The 13,386-nt window shown below is 37.5% G+C and overlaps 1 protein-coding gene across 2 annotated transcripts in view; it reads left to right on the top strand.

Annotated features, from left to right (window-relative positions):
* The window catches only part of KIAA0319L (KIAA0319 like), a 107,169-nt gene that overhangs the window by 53,975 nt on the left and 39,808 nt on the right, over positions 1–13,386 (top strand). For both annotated transcript variants that reach the window (XM_079946571.1, XM_079946570.1), the window contains exon 4: positions 11,759–12,002. In XM_079946571.1, the coding sequence (XP_079802697.1) occupies positions 11,759–12,002 (244 nt within the window). The remainder of the gene's footprint in view (positions 1–11,758; positions 12,003–13,386) is intronic.

Here is a 13,386-nt window from a genome sequence, read left to right as displayed (position 1 = left end):
CGTGCACCACAACTACTGAGCCTGTGCTCTAGAGCCCGCGAGCCACAGCTACTGAGCCCGCGAGCCACAGCTACTGAGCCCACGCGCCACAACTACTGAAGCCCATGCACCTAGAGCCCATGCTCCACAACAAGAGAAGCTACCGCAATGAGAAGCCCATGCACCAAAACGAAGAGTAGCCCCTGCTCGCCACAACTAGAGAAAGCCTGTGTGCAGCAACACGAAGACCCAACACAGCCAAATTAATTAATTAACAAAACAAAACAAAAAAATGACCCCCCGCCCCTCACCCCAAGGATGTCACTTTCCTAATCCCAGGAACCTGTGAATATGTCACATTACATGGCAAAGAGGTATTAGGGTTGCAGATAGAATTAAGGTTTTCAAACAGCTGACTCTGAAATAGGGAGATTATCATATTTTCTGAGTAGGCCCATTTTAGTCACAAGGGTCCTTCTTCTAAAAGTAGAAGAGGAAGATGTGTGGAGGACACAGAGAAATGTAGCATTACTTGCTTTGAAGATGGAGGAAAGGGACCTTGAGCCAAGGAGAGTGCCTGGCCTCTGGAAACCAGAAAAGGCTAGGAAGTGGATTCTGTCCTAAAGCCTCCGAAAAGGAGCACATCCCTGCCAGCCACTTGGTATAGCCCAGTGAGGTCTGTATTTGTTGGGTTTCTCGCTTATAGAACTCTAAGATGATAAAGTTGTGTGGTCTAAGCTGCTAACGTGTGTGGTAACTTTTTACAGCAACAACAGAGAAATTAATACATAGTTATAATTCTTTACATCGTGTTACTGGTTGCTGTGAAGTTTGTAGCATGCATCTTTAGCTTATCAAGGCCTAACTTCAACTGATACTTTACTAGCTCGTGTATAGTGTAAAGACCCTACAACAGTACGCTTCCGTTCTCTCTTCCTGGCCTTTGTGCTATTGTCGTCATACATTTTACTTCTATATATGCTATAGCCTCCACAGTATATTGTTACTTTTTTTGCTTTAAACAGTTAATTATCTTTTAAAGAGATTTGAAAATAAGAAAAATATACACCTAGTTAGTTACTATTACCAGTGCTCTTCATTACTTTGTATAGATTCAGGTTTCCGTCTGGTATCAATTTTCTACGTCTTGAAGGACTTCCCTTATCATTTCAAGTAGTGTAGGTTTGTGGCGATAAATTCTTTCAACTTTTGTATATCTGAAAATTCAGTATTTCACTTTAGTCTTTGAAAAATATTTTCACTATTTAAGCAAATCTAAGTTGGCAGGGATTTTGGTTTTTTGTGGGGTTATTTTTTGTTGTTTCCTGTTCCTTTTTTTTTTTTTTTTTGCTTTCAGTACTTTAAAGATATTATATTATAGCAATCTCTTCTTGCTTGTGTTTATTGAGAAATCTGCTATAATTTTTACATTTGTTCCTCTATGTATAGTGTGTCTTTTTTCTCTTGCTCCTGTTAAGATTTTCTCTTTATCACTGTTTTAAGAAATTTGATTATATTACTACTTGTAGTTTTCTTTATGTTTCTTGTACTTGGAACTTGTTGAACTTCTTAAATCTGGGTTCAAATGTGGATTTATAGTTTTTATCATATGTGGAAATTATTTCTTCAAATATTTTTCTGTACTTCCTTTTTAAAAAAATTTTTTTTAATTTATTAATTTACTTTTGGTTGTGTTGGGTCTTTGTTGCTGCGTGTGGGCTTCATCTAGTTGCGGCGAGTGGGGGCTACTCTTTGTTGCAATGCGTGGGCTTCTCAACGTGGTGGCTTCTCTTCTTGTGGAGCACAGGCTCTAGGCGCATGGACTTCAGTAGTTGTGGCACACGGGCTCGGTAGTTGTGGCTCATGGGCTCTAGAGCGCAGGCTCAGTAGTTGTGGTGCATGGGCTTAGTTGCTCCACAGCATGTGGGATCTTCCTGGACCAGGGATTGAACCCGTGTCCCCTGCACTGGCAGGCGGATTCTTAACCACTGCGCCACCAGGGAAGTCCCTGTACTTCCTTCCTTTGAGAACTCAATGAGAAGCATTTTGGCCCCTTGAATTTGTTCTACAATTTGCTGATGTTCTGTTCATTTCTTTTCAGTCTTTTTTTTTCTCTGTATGTTTTGTTTTGAATAGTTTCTGTTGATATGTCTTTGAGTTTTCTTCTGCATTGTCTACTTTGCCATTAAATCTCTTACAGTGTATTTTTCACCTTAGACACTGTAATATTCATCTCCAGAAGCTTTATTTGGGTCTTTTAAAAATATATCTTCCATGTCTCTACTTAATATATGCAGTCTTTCCTAAAGCTTTTTGAACATATGGAATCCAATCATAATAATGATTTTAATATCCTTGTAGAAACGTGGGATTCACCTTAGATTTTTTTCCTGAAGCCCAAGATACATTTCAGCTTCATAAATATTAGATTCTTAATATTTTAAAATCCATCCCACAGGGGGAATTTCCAGTAATGGTGGAGAGTAAAGCAGTCTCTTGAACCTTCCCCCAGATAATAATTATAAAATATGTAAAAAATATATTTAAATAAAGTGGAAAGTATCCAAAAGCAGAAAGAAGCTAGAGGAGAGTTTACTCTTGAAAAACAGTAACTGGAAATGATAAGAATTGTGAGTTTGCAGCTTTTTAAAATTTTTGCCTGAGGGCATTCATCAACCCCCATAGCAGAGGAAAGCGGCAGTGGAAAACCTCAGTTTTACTTTCTTATGGTGGCAAAGAACAGAGTTCAGGGTAGAAAAATTACCTGGAAACATAAGGGGAGGAGCTCTTGAAAGTTAAAAAAATACAACACAGAAGAAGGTGAAACCCATAACCTGACTATAAACCCCACTAAAATCCCCTGGCTGAACCTCTAAACTACACTCACATGGAGAAATTCCAGAGGGCCTGGTGAAAAAGCATACAGGGATCAGAGAGGCAGAGTCCTGTCTTTGAAAGACAGAACCTAAACCAGGTGAGCTCTGTGAGTTGGCTGCTTTTTTTTAACTGAATTCATTACCCAGCCATGTGTAACTCAGGTGGCAGAAATCTGATGTCTTACTTACTTGAGGTATCAGAGGACAGACTCTAAGACTGAAAAATTAGGGAGTAATCTCAGTCAGAACAGGCCCTGAATGTGAGTATAATCTATGGCCAAATTCTTGGCCAATCACCAGATTCACAAGAAAACCTACAGGGGACCAGGCTGAAAAAAGTAGCTGTAAGAATTACAAAGAGGGACTTCCCTGGTGGCGCAGTGGTTGAGAGTCCGCCTGCCAATGCAGGGGATGCAGGTTCGTGCCCCGGTCCGGGAGGATTCCACATGCCGCGGGCCCGTGAGCCATGGCCGCTGAGCCTGCGCGTCCGGAGCCTGTGCCCCGCAACGGGAGAGGCCACAGCAGTGAGAGGCCCGCGTACTGCCAAAAAAAAAGAATTACAAAGAGGTATCAGTTGCTGCACATTGCAGGGGAAGCAAACTCTACAGATTAAATCCAGATAAGTTACTTGCCTGCTAGGAAAAATACAGTGGCATTGGTGTAAAGGTAGACTAAACCAGTGAAACAGAATAGACTCCAGAGAAAGACACACAAATATGGCCAGCTGATGTATCCAGGCAATTCAGTGGGAAAGGATAATCTTTTCAATAAATGGTGCTGGAACAATTGGATTGTGATATGGAAAAACGTGAACCTTGACCCTTACCTCATACAATACAGAAAAACTAGCTCAAAATGGATTGTAGGCCTAAATTTAAGAGCTAAAACTATAAAACTTGTAGAAGAAAACTGGAACACATTTTTGTGTGTACATAAATAAATAAATAAGTCACTAACATTATGAAACATAAAAGTAAGAACTGATAAATTGGAACTCATCAAAATTACAAGCTTTTGCTGTGTAAAAGACACCATTAAGAAAAATGAAAAGGCAAGCAACAGACTGGGAAAATGTATTTCCAAATTAAATACCTAACAGGACTTGTTTCTAGAATATATAAAGAGCTCTTGTCTCAGTTAGAAAATTAATAATGAAACAAAGGATTTCAACAGATAGTCTACCAAAGAAGTTATACAGGTGTCCAGTAAGTACATGAAAAGGTGCTCAACATCATTCACCATTAGAAAAATGCAAATTAAAATGGCTAAAATTAAAAGAGTTATAACAAATTCTGGCAAGGTTATAGAACAACTGGAATGCTCACACTGGTGGTGGGACTATATAATGGCACAACTTTGGAAAATTGTTTGGCAGTTTTTTAAAAAGTTAAAGGTACATCTTCCATATGACCAAGCATTCTACTTATAGATATTTAATCAAGAGAAATGAAAGGATATGTTCATACAGAGACTTGTAGAGGAATATCTATAGCAGCTCAATTTGTCATAGCCAAAAACTGGAATCACCTCAAATGTCCATCATTGCTGAACGAATAAATATATTTGTATATTCAAATATATTGTATATTTGTGTATTTTATTTGTATAAATATATTTGTATATTCACTTGTAGCATTCAGTAGAATGTTACTCAGCAATTGTAAGGAAAGAACTGTTGGTACACACCGTAACAGATTAATAGCAAAATAATTTTGCTGAGTGAAAGAAGCCAGACCAACAAAAAAAGTGTGTACTTTGTGATTCCACTTATATAAAATTCTAGAAAATGGAAACTAATCTATAGTGACAAGAAACAGAGCAGCGGTTGTTTGGAGGTGAGAGTGGGGAGAAGTGACTACAACGGAGCGTGAGGAATCTTTGGGAGTGATGGATATGTTTATTGTTTTGATTGTGGTGATGGTTTCATAAGTGTACACATATGTCAAGTTTTATCAAATTGTATACTTTAAATATGTTCGGTTTACTATGTCAATTATATCTTAATAAAGTTGTAAAAAATGGACAAAGATTTGAATAAACTTCAAAGAAAATATATATCTGGCCAATAAACATATGAGAAAAATTTCGACCTCATTAGTCATCATGAAAGTATAAGTTAAATCTCAGTGAGATACCATGAGAATGACAAAAAAAAGAAAACAGAAAAAAGACCAAGAATACTAAGTATTGGTGAACTTGTGGCACAACTGGAGCTCTCATACATTGCTTGTGGAAATACAAAATGGTACAGCAGCTTCTTTGGACAGTAGTTAACTGATTCTTATAAAGTTAAACATATATGTAATTAGCAATAAATATTTCTAAGAATTTACCCAAGATAAATTAAAATATGTTTACAGAAACATTTTGTATTCTAACATTTATAGCAGCTTTATTTATAAGAGCTGAGAACTGAAAAAAATCTCCATCAGTAGATGAATGGATAAAGAAATTTTGGTATATCTCTATAATGGTATACTACTCGGTAATAGCAAGGAGTGAACTATTGATATACTGATATGAATATTAAAAATGTTATGTTGAGTGAAAGCAGCCAGAAACAAAAATAGTTTGTATATGATTCGTTTTATATGAAGTACAAAAAATGCCCAAACTAACTAATGGTGACAGGAAACAAATCAGTGGTTGTCTGGGCCTGGGGCTGGAGGCAGGAATTTACTGCAAAGGGGCATGAACCAACTGTTTTTTTTGATATAGTTGACATACAGTATTATGTTAGTTTCGGGTGTATTACATAGTGATTTGACATTTGCATGCTTTATGAAACGATATGTCTAGTGACAGACTGTCCCCATACAAAGTTATTACAATAGTATTGATCATATTCCTTATGCTTTATATTACATCCCCATGGCTTATTTATTTTACAACTGGAGGTTTGTACCTCTTGATCCCTTTCACCCTTTTCACCCCCACCCCTCAACCCACTTCCCTCTGGCAACCATATGTTTGTTCTCTGTATCTGTGAGTCTTTGTTTTGTTTGTTTATCTGTTTGTTTTTTAGATTCCACATATAAATGAGGTCACATGATACTTACCTTTCTCTGTCTGACGTATTTCACTTAGTGTAATACCCTCTAGATGTATCCATGTTATCACAAATGGCAAGATGTCATTTTTTATGGCCGAGTAATATTTCGTTGTATATATAATACCACTTCTTCATTCATTCATTCATCTATCAATGGACACTTAGGTTGCTATCATAACTTGGCTATTGTAAGGAATGCTGCTGTGAACATTGGTGTGCATATGTCTTTTCAAATTAGTGGGTTTTTTTTTAACATCTTTATTGGAATATAATTGCTTTACAATGTTGTATTAGTTGTTGCTGTATAACAAAGTGAATCAGCTATATGTATACATATATCCCCATATCTCCTCCCTCTTGCATCTCCCTCCCACCCTCCCTATCCCAACCCTCTAGGTGGACACAAAGCATCGAGCTGATCTCCCTGTGCTATGCGGCTGCTTCCTACTAGCTATCTGTTTTACATTTGGTAGTGTATACATGTCCATGCCACTCTCTCACTTCGTCCCAGCTTACCCTTTCCCCTCCCCGTGTCCTCAAGTCCGTTCTCTATGTCTGCATCTTTATTCCTATCCTGCACCTAGGTTCTTCAGAACCTTTTTTTTTTTTCAGATTCTATATGTATGTGTTAGCATTCGGTATTTGTTTTTCTCTTTCTGACTTACTTCACTCTGTATGACAGTCTCTAGGTCCATCCACCTCACTACAAATAACTCAATTTCGTTTCTTTTTATGGCTGAGTAATATTCCACTGTATATATGTGCCACATCTTCTTTATCCATTCATCTTGTCGTTGGATACTTAGGTTGCTTCCATGTCCTGGCTATTGTAAATAGAGCTGCAATGAACATTGTGGTACATGACTCTTTTTGAATTATGGTTTTCTCAGGGTATATGCCCAGTAGTGGGATTGCTGGGTCGTATGGTAGTTCTGTTTTTAGTTTTTTAAGGAACCTCCGTACTGTTCTCCGTAGTGGCTGTATCCATTTACATTCCCACCGAGAGTGCAAGAGGGTTCCCTTTTCTCCACACCCTCTCCAGCATTTATTGTTTGTAGACTTTTTGGTGATGGCCATTCTGACCAGTGTGAGGTGATACCTCATTGTAGTTTTGATCTGCATTTCTCTAATGATTAATGATGTTGAGCATCCTTTCATGTGTTTGTTGGCACAAATTAGTGTTTTAATTTTCTTTGGGTAAATACACAGAAATGAAATTCCTGGATTATATGGCAGTTCTATTTTCAATTTTTTGAGGAACCTCCATACTGGTTTTCATAGGGGCTGCACCAATTTACAATTCCACCAACAGTGCACAAAGATTCTCTTTTCTCCACATCCTCACCAACACCTGCTATTTGTTATCTTTTTGATGATAGCCATTCTGACAGTTGTGAGGTGGTATCTCATTGCAGTTTGATTTGCATTTCTCTGATGATTAGTGATGTTGAGCCTCTTTTCATGTGTCTGTTGGCCATCTGTATGTCTTTTTTGGAAAAAATGTCTATTCATGTCCTCTGTAAATTTTTTTTTTTTTTTTTGCTGTACGCGGGCCTCGCACTGTTGCAGCCTCTCCCGTTGCGGAGCACAGGCTCCAGACGCACAGGCTCAGCGGCCATGGCTCACGGGCCCAGCAGCTCCACGGCATGTGGTATCCTCCCGGACCGGGGCACGAACCCGCGTCCCCTGCATCGGCAGGCGGACTCCCAACCACTGCGCCACCAGGGAAGCCCCCTGTACACTTTTTAATTGGATTTTTTTTCTATATTGAGTTGTATGAGTTCTTTGTATATTTTGGGTAGTAAACCCCTTATCAGATATATCATTTGCAAATATTTTCTACCATTCAGTAGGCTGCCTTTTCATTTTGTTGATAGTTTCCTTTACTGTGCAAAAGCTTTTTAGTTTGATGTCATCCTATTTGTTTATTTTTGCTTTTGTTTCCCTTGCCTGAGGAGACATATCCAAAAAAAAAATCAATATTAATATTATGTTAAGACCGATGTCAATATATACACTACCATGTGTAAAATATATAGCTATTGGAACCTGCTGTATAGCACAGGGAGCTCAGCTCGGTGCTCTGTGGTGACCTAGATGAGTGGGATGAGGGGGTGGGAGGGAAGTCCAAGAGGGAGGATATATATATAGATATATATATATAGAGATATATATATATATATATCTGATTCACTTTGTTGTACAGCAGAAACTTACACAACATTGTAAACCAACTATACCCCAATTAAAAAAAAAAAAAAGACTGAGGTCAGATAGCTGACTGCCTGTGTTTTCTTCAGGGAGTTTTATGGTTTCAGGTATTACATTTAAGTCTTTAATCCATTTTGAGTTTAATTTTATATGTGGTATGATTAAGTAGTCCAGTTTCATTCTTTTGTGTTTAGCTGTCCAGTTCTCCCAACACCATTTATTGAAAAGGCTGTCTTTTCCCCATTGTATATTCTTGCCTCCTTTGTTGTAGATTAATTGATTATATAAGCATGGGCTTTTTTCTGGGCTCTCTGTTCTGTTCCATTGATCTGTGTATCTGTTTTTGCACCAGTACCATATTGTTTTGATTATTGTAGCTTTGTGGTATAGTTTTAAGTCAGGGAGCATGATACCTCCAGCTTTGTTCTTCTTTCTCAAGATTGCTTTGGCTATCCAGGGTCTTTGTGTTTCTGTACAAATACTAGAATTATTTGTTCTAGTTCTATGAAAAATGAATGTTTTTTGTTTTGTTCTGTTTTTGATAAGGATTGCATTGAATCTGTAGATTGTTCTGGGTAGTATGGTTATTTTAACAATATTAATTCTTCCAGTCCATGAGCATGGGATATCTTTACATTTGTTTGTCATCTTCAGTTTCTTTCATCAATGTCTTTTTTTTTTTTTTTGGCCACACCATGCTGCATGTGGGATCTTAGTTGCCTGATCAGGGATCGAACCCACGCCCCCTACACTGGAAGTGCAGAATCTTAACCACTGAATCGCCAGGGAATTCCTATCAATGTCTTTTTTTTATCCTCATAATATTTATTTATGTATTTATTTATTATTGAGGTATAGTTGATGTACAGTATTGTATAAATTTCAGGTGATTCACAATTTTTAAAGGTTATACTCCATTTATAGTTATTATAAAATATTGACTATATTCCCTGTGTTGTACAATATATCCTTGTAGCTTATTTATTTTATATATAGAATACATAGAATTTTGAACCTCTTTATCCCCTACCCCTATCTTGCTCCTCCCCCATTCCCTCTCCCCACTGGTAACCATTAGTTTGTTCTCTATATCTATGAGACTTTATTTTTTGTTATATTCACTAGTTTGTTTTATTTTTTAGATTCCACATAAACTTATAAGTGATATCATACAATATTTGCCTTTCTCTGTCTGACTTATTTCACTTAGCATAATACCCTCCAAGTCTGTCCATGTTGTTGCAGATGGCAAAATTTCATTCTTTTTTATGGCTGAGTAGTATTCCATTGTATATATATATACCGCATCTTCTTTATCTGTTCATCTGTTGATGGACGCTTAGGTTGCTTCCATGTCTTGGCCATTGTAAATAATGCTGCATTGAACATTTCAAATTTGTTTTTGTTTTTATGGATATATACCCAGGAGTGGAATTGCTGGGTATGGAAATTCTATTTTTAGTTCTTTGAGAAACCTCCATACTGTTTTATACAGTGGTAGCCCCAGTTTACCTTCCCACCAACAGTGTACGAGGGCTCCCTTTTCTCTTTCATCAATGTCTTACAGTTTTCAGAGTATAAGTCTTTTACTTCTTTGGTTATATTTATTCCTAGGTTTTACATTATTTTTGATGCAATTGTAAATGAGATTGTTTCCTTAATTTATCTTTCTGATAGATCACTATGAGTGTATAGAAATGCACCAGATTTCTCTATATTAATTTTGCATCCTGCAACTTTACTGAATTCATTTATTAGTTCTAATAGTTTTTTGGTAGCATCTTTAGGATTTTCTATGTATAGTGTCATATCATCTGCAAACAGTGACAGTTTTACTTCTTTTCCAGTTTGGATTCCTTTGATTTCCTTTTGTTGTCAGATTGCTGTGGCTAGGACTTCCAGTGCTATGTTGAATAAAAGTAGTGTGAGTGGGCACCCTTGTCTTTTGTTGAGTATGATGTTGGCTGTGGGTTTGTTATATATGGCCTTTATTATGTTGAGGTATGTTCTGTCTATAGCCAGTTTTAGAGAGTTTTTGTCATAAATGGATGTTGAATTTTTGTCAGAAGCTTTTTCTGCATCTATTGAGATGATCATATGATTTTTAGTCTTCAGTTTGTTAACGTGGTATATCACATTGATTGGTTTGTGGATATTGAATCATCTTTGCATTGCGGGATAAATCCCACTTGCTCATGGTGTATGATCCTTTTCACGTAATGTTGAATTTGGTACGCTAGTACTTTGTTGAGAATTTTTGCATCTATGTTCATCAGTGATATTGGTCTGTAATTTTCTTTTTTTGTGTGGTGGCTTTGTCTGTTTTTGGTATCAGGGTGACACTGGCCTTCTAGAATGAGTTCAAAAGTGTTCCTTTCTCTTCAATTTTTGGGAATATTTTGAGAAGGATACATGTTACTTCTTCTTTAAATGTTTTGTAGAATTCACCTGTGAAGCTGTCTGGTCCTGGACTTTTGTTCACTGGGAGTTTTTTAAATTACTGATTTAATAATTTCATTACTGGAAATTAGTCTATGGCATGAACCAATTTTTGTGGCTGATAGAAATATTCTCTCTTGATTGTGGTTACATGGGTGTATACACTTGTCAAAACTCATTGACCTATACACTTTAAATGTGTGCAGTTTATTTTGTGTATTATACTTCAATTAGTTGATTTTTAAAAAATCCATACAACCACCCTGTTTAACCACTCATCATTTCTCATTTGGATGAATGCAGTAACCTCCTAAAGGGTATTCCTGCTGTTGTCTCACTCCTTCAAACCCATACACTGTGCAACAACCTGAATGATTCATTTAAAACAAAAACCTGACCTACCTTGTCACTTCCCTGTATATAACCCTTTAATTGTCATCATCACCTGGCTTCTTAAAGTAGCATCTAATGTCTTCTTTAGTCTGACCCCTCACTGTCTTCCCAGCTCATCTTCTATTACTCCCTGCCTCTCACTTTGCTTATGACTCATTTCCCAACACTAGCTATGTTAATCTCATTTCTTGTGCTTATACTCATCTCTCCCCTCAGCCCCTTCCCTAGTTTACCCTTTAAAATGCATCTCAGGACTCTCCACCTCCAGAAGGTCTTTATTTACTTATTTAAACTATCCTTCTTCACATGCTTCCTCTCTCCAAGAAAGAGAAGTACTCCGATTATGTTTCTTTGGTTCAGTCATGGCTCTTATAGGTATATTTACCATTTTGGCTTATTATGTTTCTAGTCCTTTCTTCCCCACTAGATTGTGTGCTTGTTGAGCACAGTGATTATGTTTTAATTATATTTTGGATCCACAGGCCTGTTTTATAATAGTTGCTTATTAATACATATTTGTAAAAAGATTGAATATAAATATTAAGTAAGAAAAGAAGGTAAAAGTATACATAGTGTAATTATTACTACTTTGTTTTGAGCAAAACTCTTCCCATAGAAAAAAATACTGGGAAGATTTATATCAACATTTTAACACCACTTTGGGTGATAAGATTAGTTTCTTTAATATTTTTGACAGTTTTGCATTTTTCAAAAAAAAAATTTAACATGCAGTTATTTCACGAGACATGACCTAAAAAACTGGCTGTATAACTTTTGCCTATTCAAATGAATTTTTGCATTTCTCTAGGTCCACAACACAGATACAATTTCTAATCCCTTAACCACAGATCTGACTGCGAAGATTCCTGGTTGGTCAAATGTATCAGTTCAACCTGAGGCATCAGAGGACCCGGGTGCTACTCCTAGCATTCAGCAAGTAACAGTCCCTGGGAAAATCCTGATTGCTACCCCTCTGCCAGTGGCTCCTTCCTACAGTTATGCCACCCCTACCCCTCAGGCCTCTTTCCAGAGCACCTCAGCACCATACCCAGGTGAGGCCCTTTTCTTCTGTCCTTGGAGATAGGATGGGGAAATAGAGATTTTGATCAAAGTGTTCCCTGTTCGTGGAAAGAAAGGAGGGAGGCATGACTTTTAAATACTGTAGGTTAAAAAAATAATAATCCTGTTAATGTCCCTGTAATCATAGGACTTGGTCTCTCAATCCTTTTTTCAATAAGCTCCAGCCTATGGGTATTTTGAGGCTCTTTCCAGAGCCAAATTCCACTGTACCTAGATTCAATTAAGTAATGTTCAAGGAGCCAAGCAAGCAGAGGCCACTGGGAAGAAAGAGTCGGGTCTGTATAACTGTTTGCCTTCTGAATGGGTGATTGTGGGTCAGATATTTGTGTCTGTGATTTCGATAGCATCTTTATTTTTATTTTTTAAATGTTTATTTATTTAGGCCGTGCCATGTGGCTTATGGGATCTTAGTTCCTTGGCCAGGGATCAAACTGGGGCCACAGCAATGAAAGCACTGAGTCCTAACCACTGGACTGCCAGGGAATTCTGCATCTTTATTTTTTTTTTTATTATTATTTTTTGCATCTTTATTTTTAAAGCAACTCATAGGAAGGAGATTTATACAGAGTGTTGCCTTAACAACAAGTCTGCTTCATAAGTTCTGTTCTAAGGTATTAGGAGGAAATGCTTAATCAAGGGAACTAAGTTGATCTTTATCCTCTGAAAAAGTCGACAGGGTGAAACAAAGCCAGTGAAAACGAATTTTTGCCAATTTTTAATTTCCTAAGGTTTCCTTCAGTGGTAATATAACATAAAATTTTAGTGTTTCAGTCCTGAGGCACTAAAGTAATTTTTGTATTCAGGCAGAATGGTTGTAATTTTTGGTGTAATTGTGAAAGTTTTGGGCTGCGCTGTATATATATAATTTTTTTAAATAAATTTATTTATTTATTTTTGGCTGTGTTGGGTCTTTGTTGCTGCATGCGGGCTTTCTCTAGTTGCGGTGAGCGGGGGCTACTCTTCATTGTGGTGCGCGGGCTTCTCATTGCAGTGGCTTCTCGTTGAAGAGCACAGGCTCTAGGCACACAGGCTTCAGTAGTTGTGGCACGCAGGCTCAGTTGTTGTGGCTCGTGGGCTCTAGAGCTCAGGCTCAGTAGTTGTGGTGCACGGGCTTAGTTGCTCCGTGGCATGTGGGATATTCCCGGACCAGGGCTCAAACCCGTGTCCCCTGCATTGGCAGGCGGATTCTTAACCACTGCGCCACCAGGGAAGCCCTGTGCTGTATTTTTGACCATTATACTTTCTCTAAGTATAGTGATTTCCTTCTTTCTTTCTTTTTTTTTTTCTTTTTTTTGAAAGTTACTGCAGCAATTCTTATTCCACCTGCTGCAGTGTCTAAATGCTGAAGCTTCCATA

The sequence above is a fragment of the Stenella coeruleoalba genome (assembly GCF_951394435.1).
Source record: "Stenella coeruleoalba genome assembly, chromosome: 1".
NCBI classification, from domain to species: Eukaryota; Metazoa; Chordata; class Mammalia; order Artiodactyla; family Delphinidae; genus Stenella; species Stenella coeruleoalba.
Note: the sequence above shows the minus strand (reverse complement) of the source record. Positions and strands in the feature narration are given on the sequence as shown.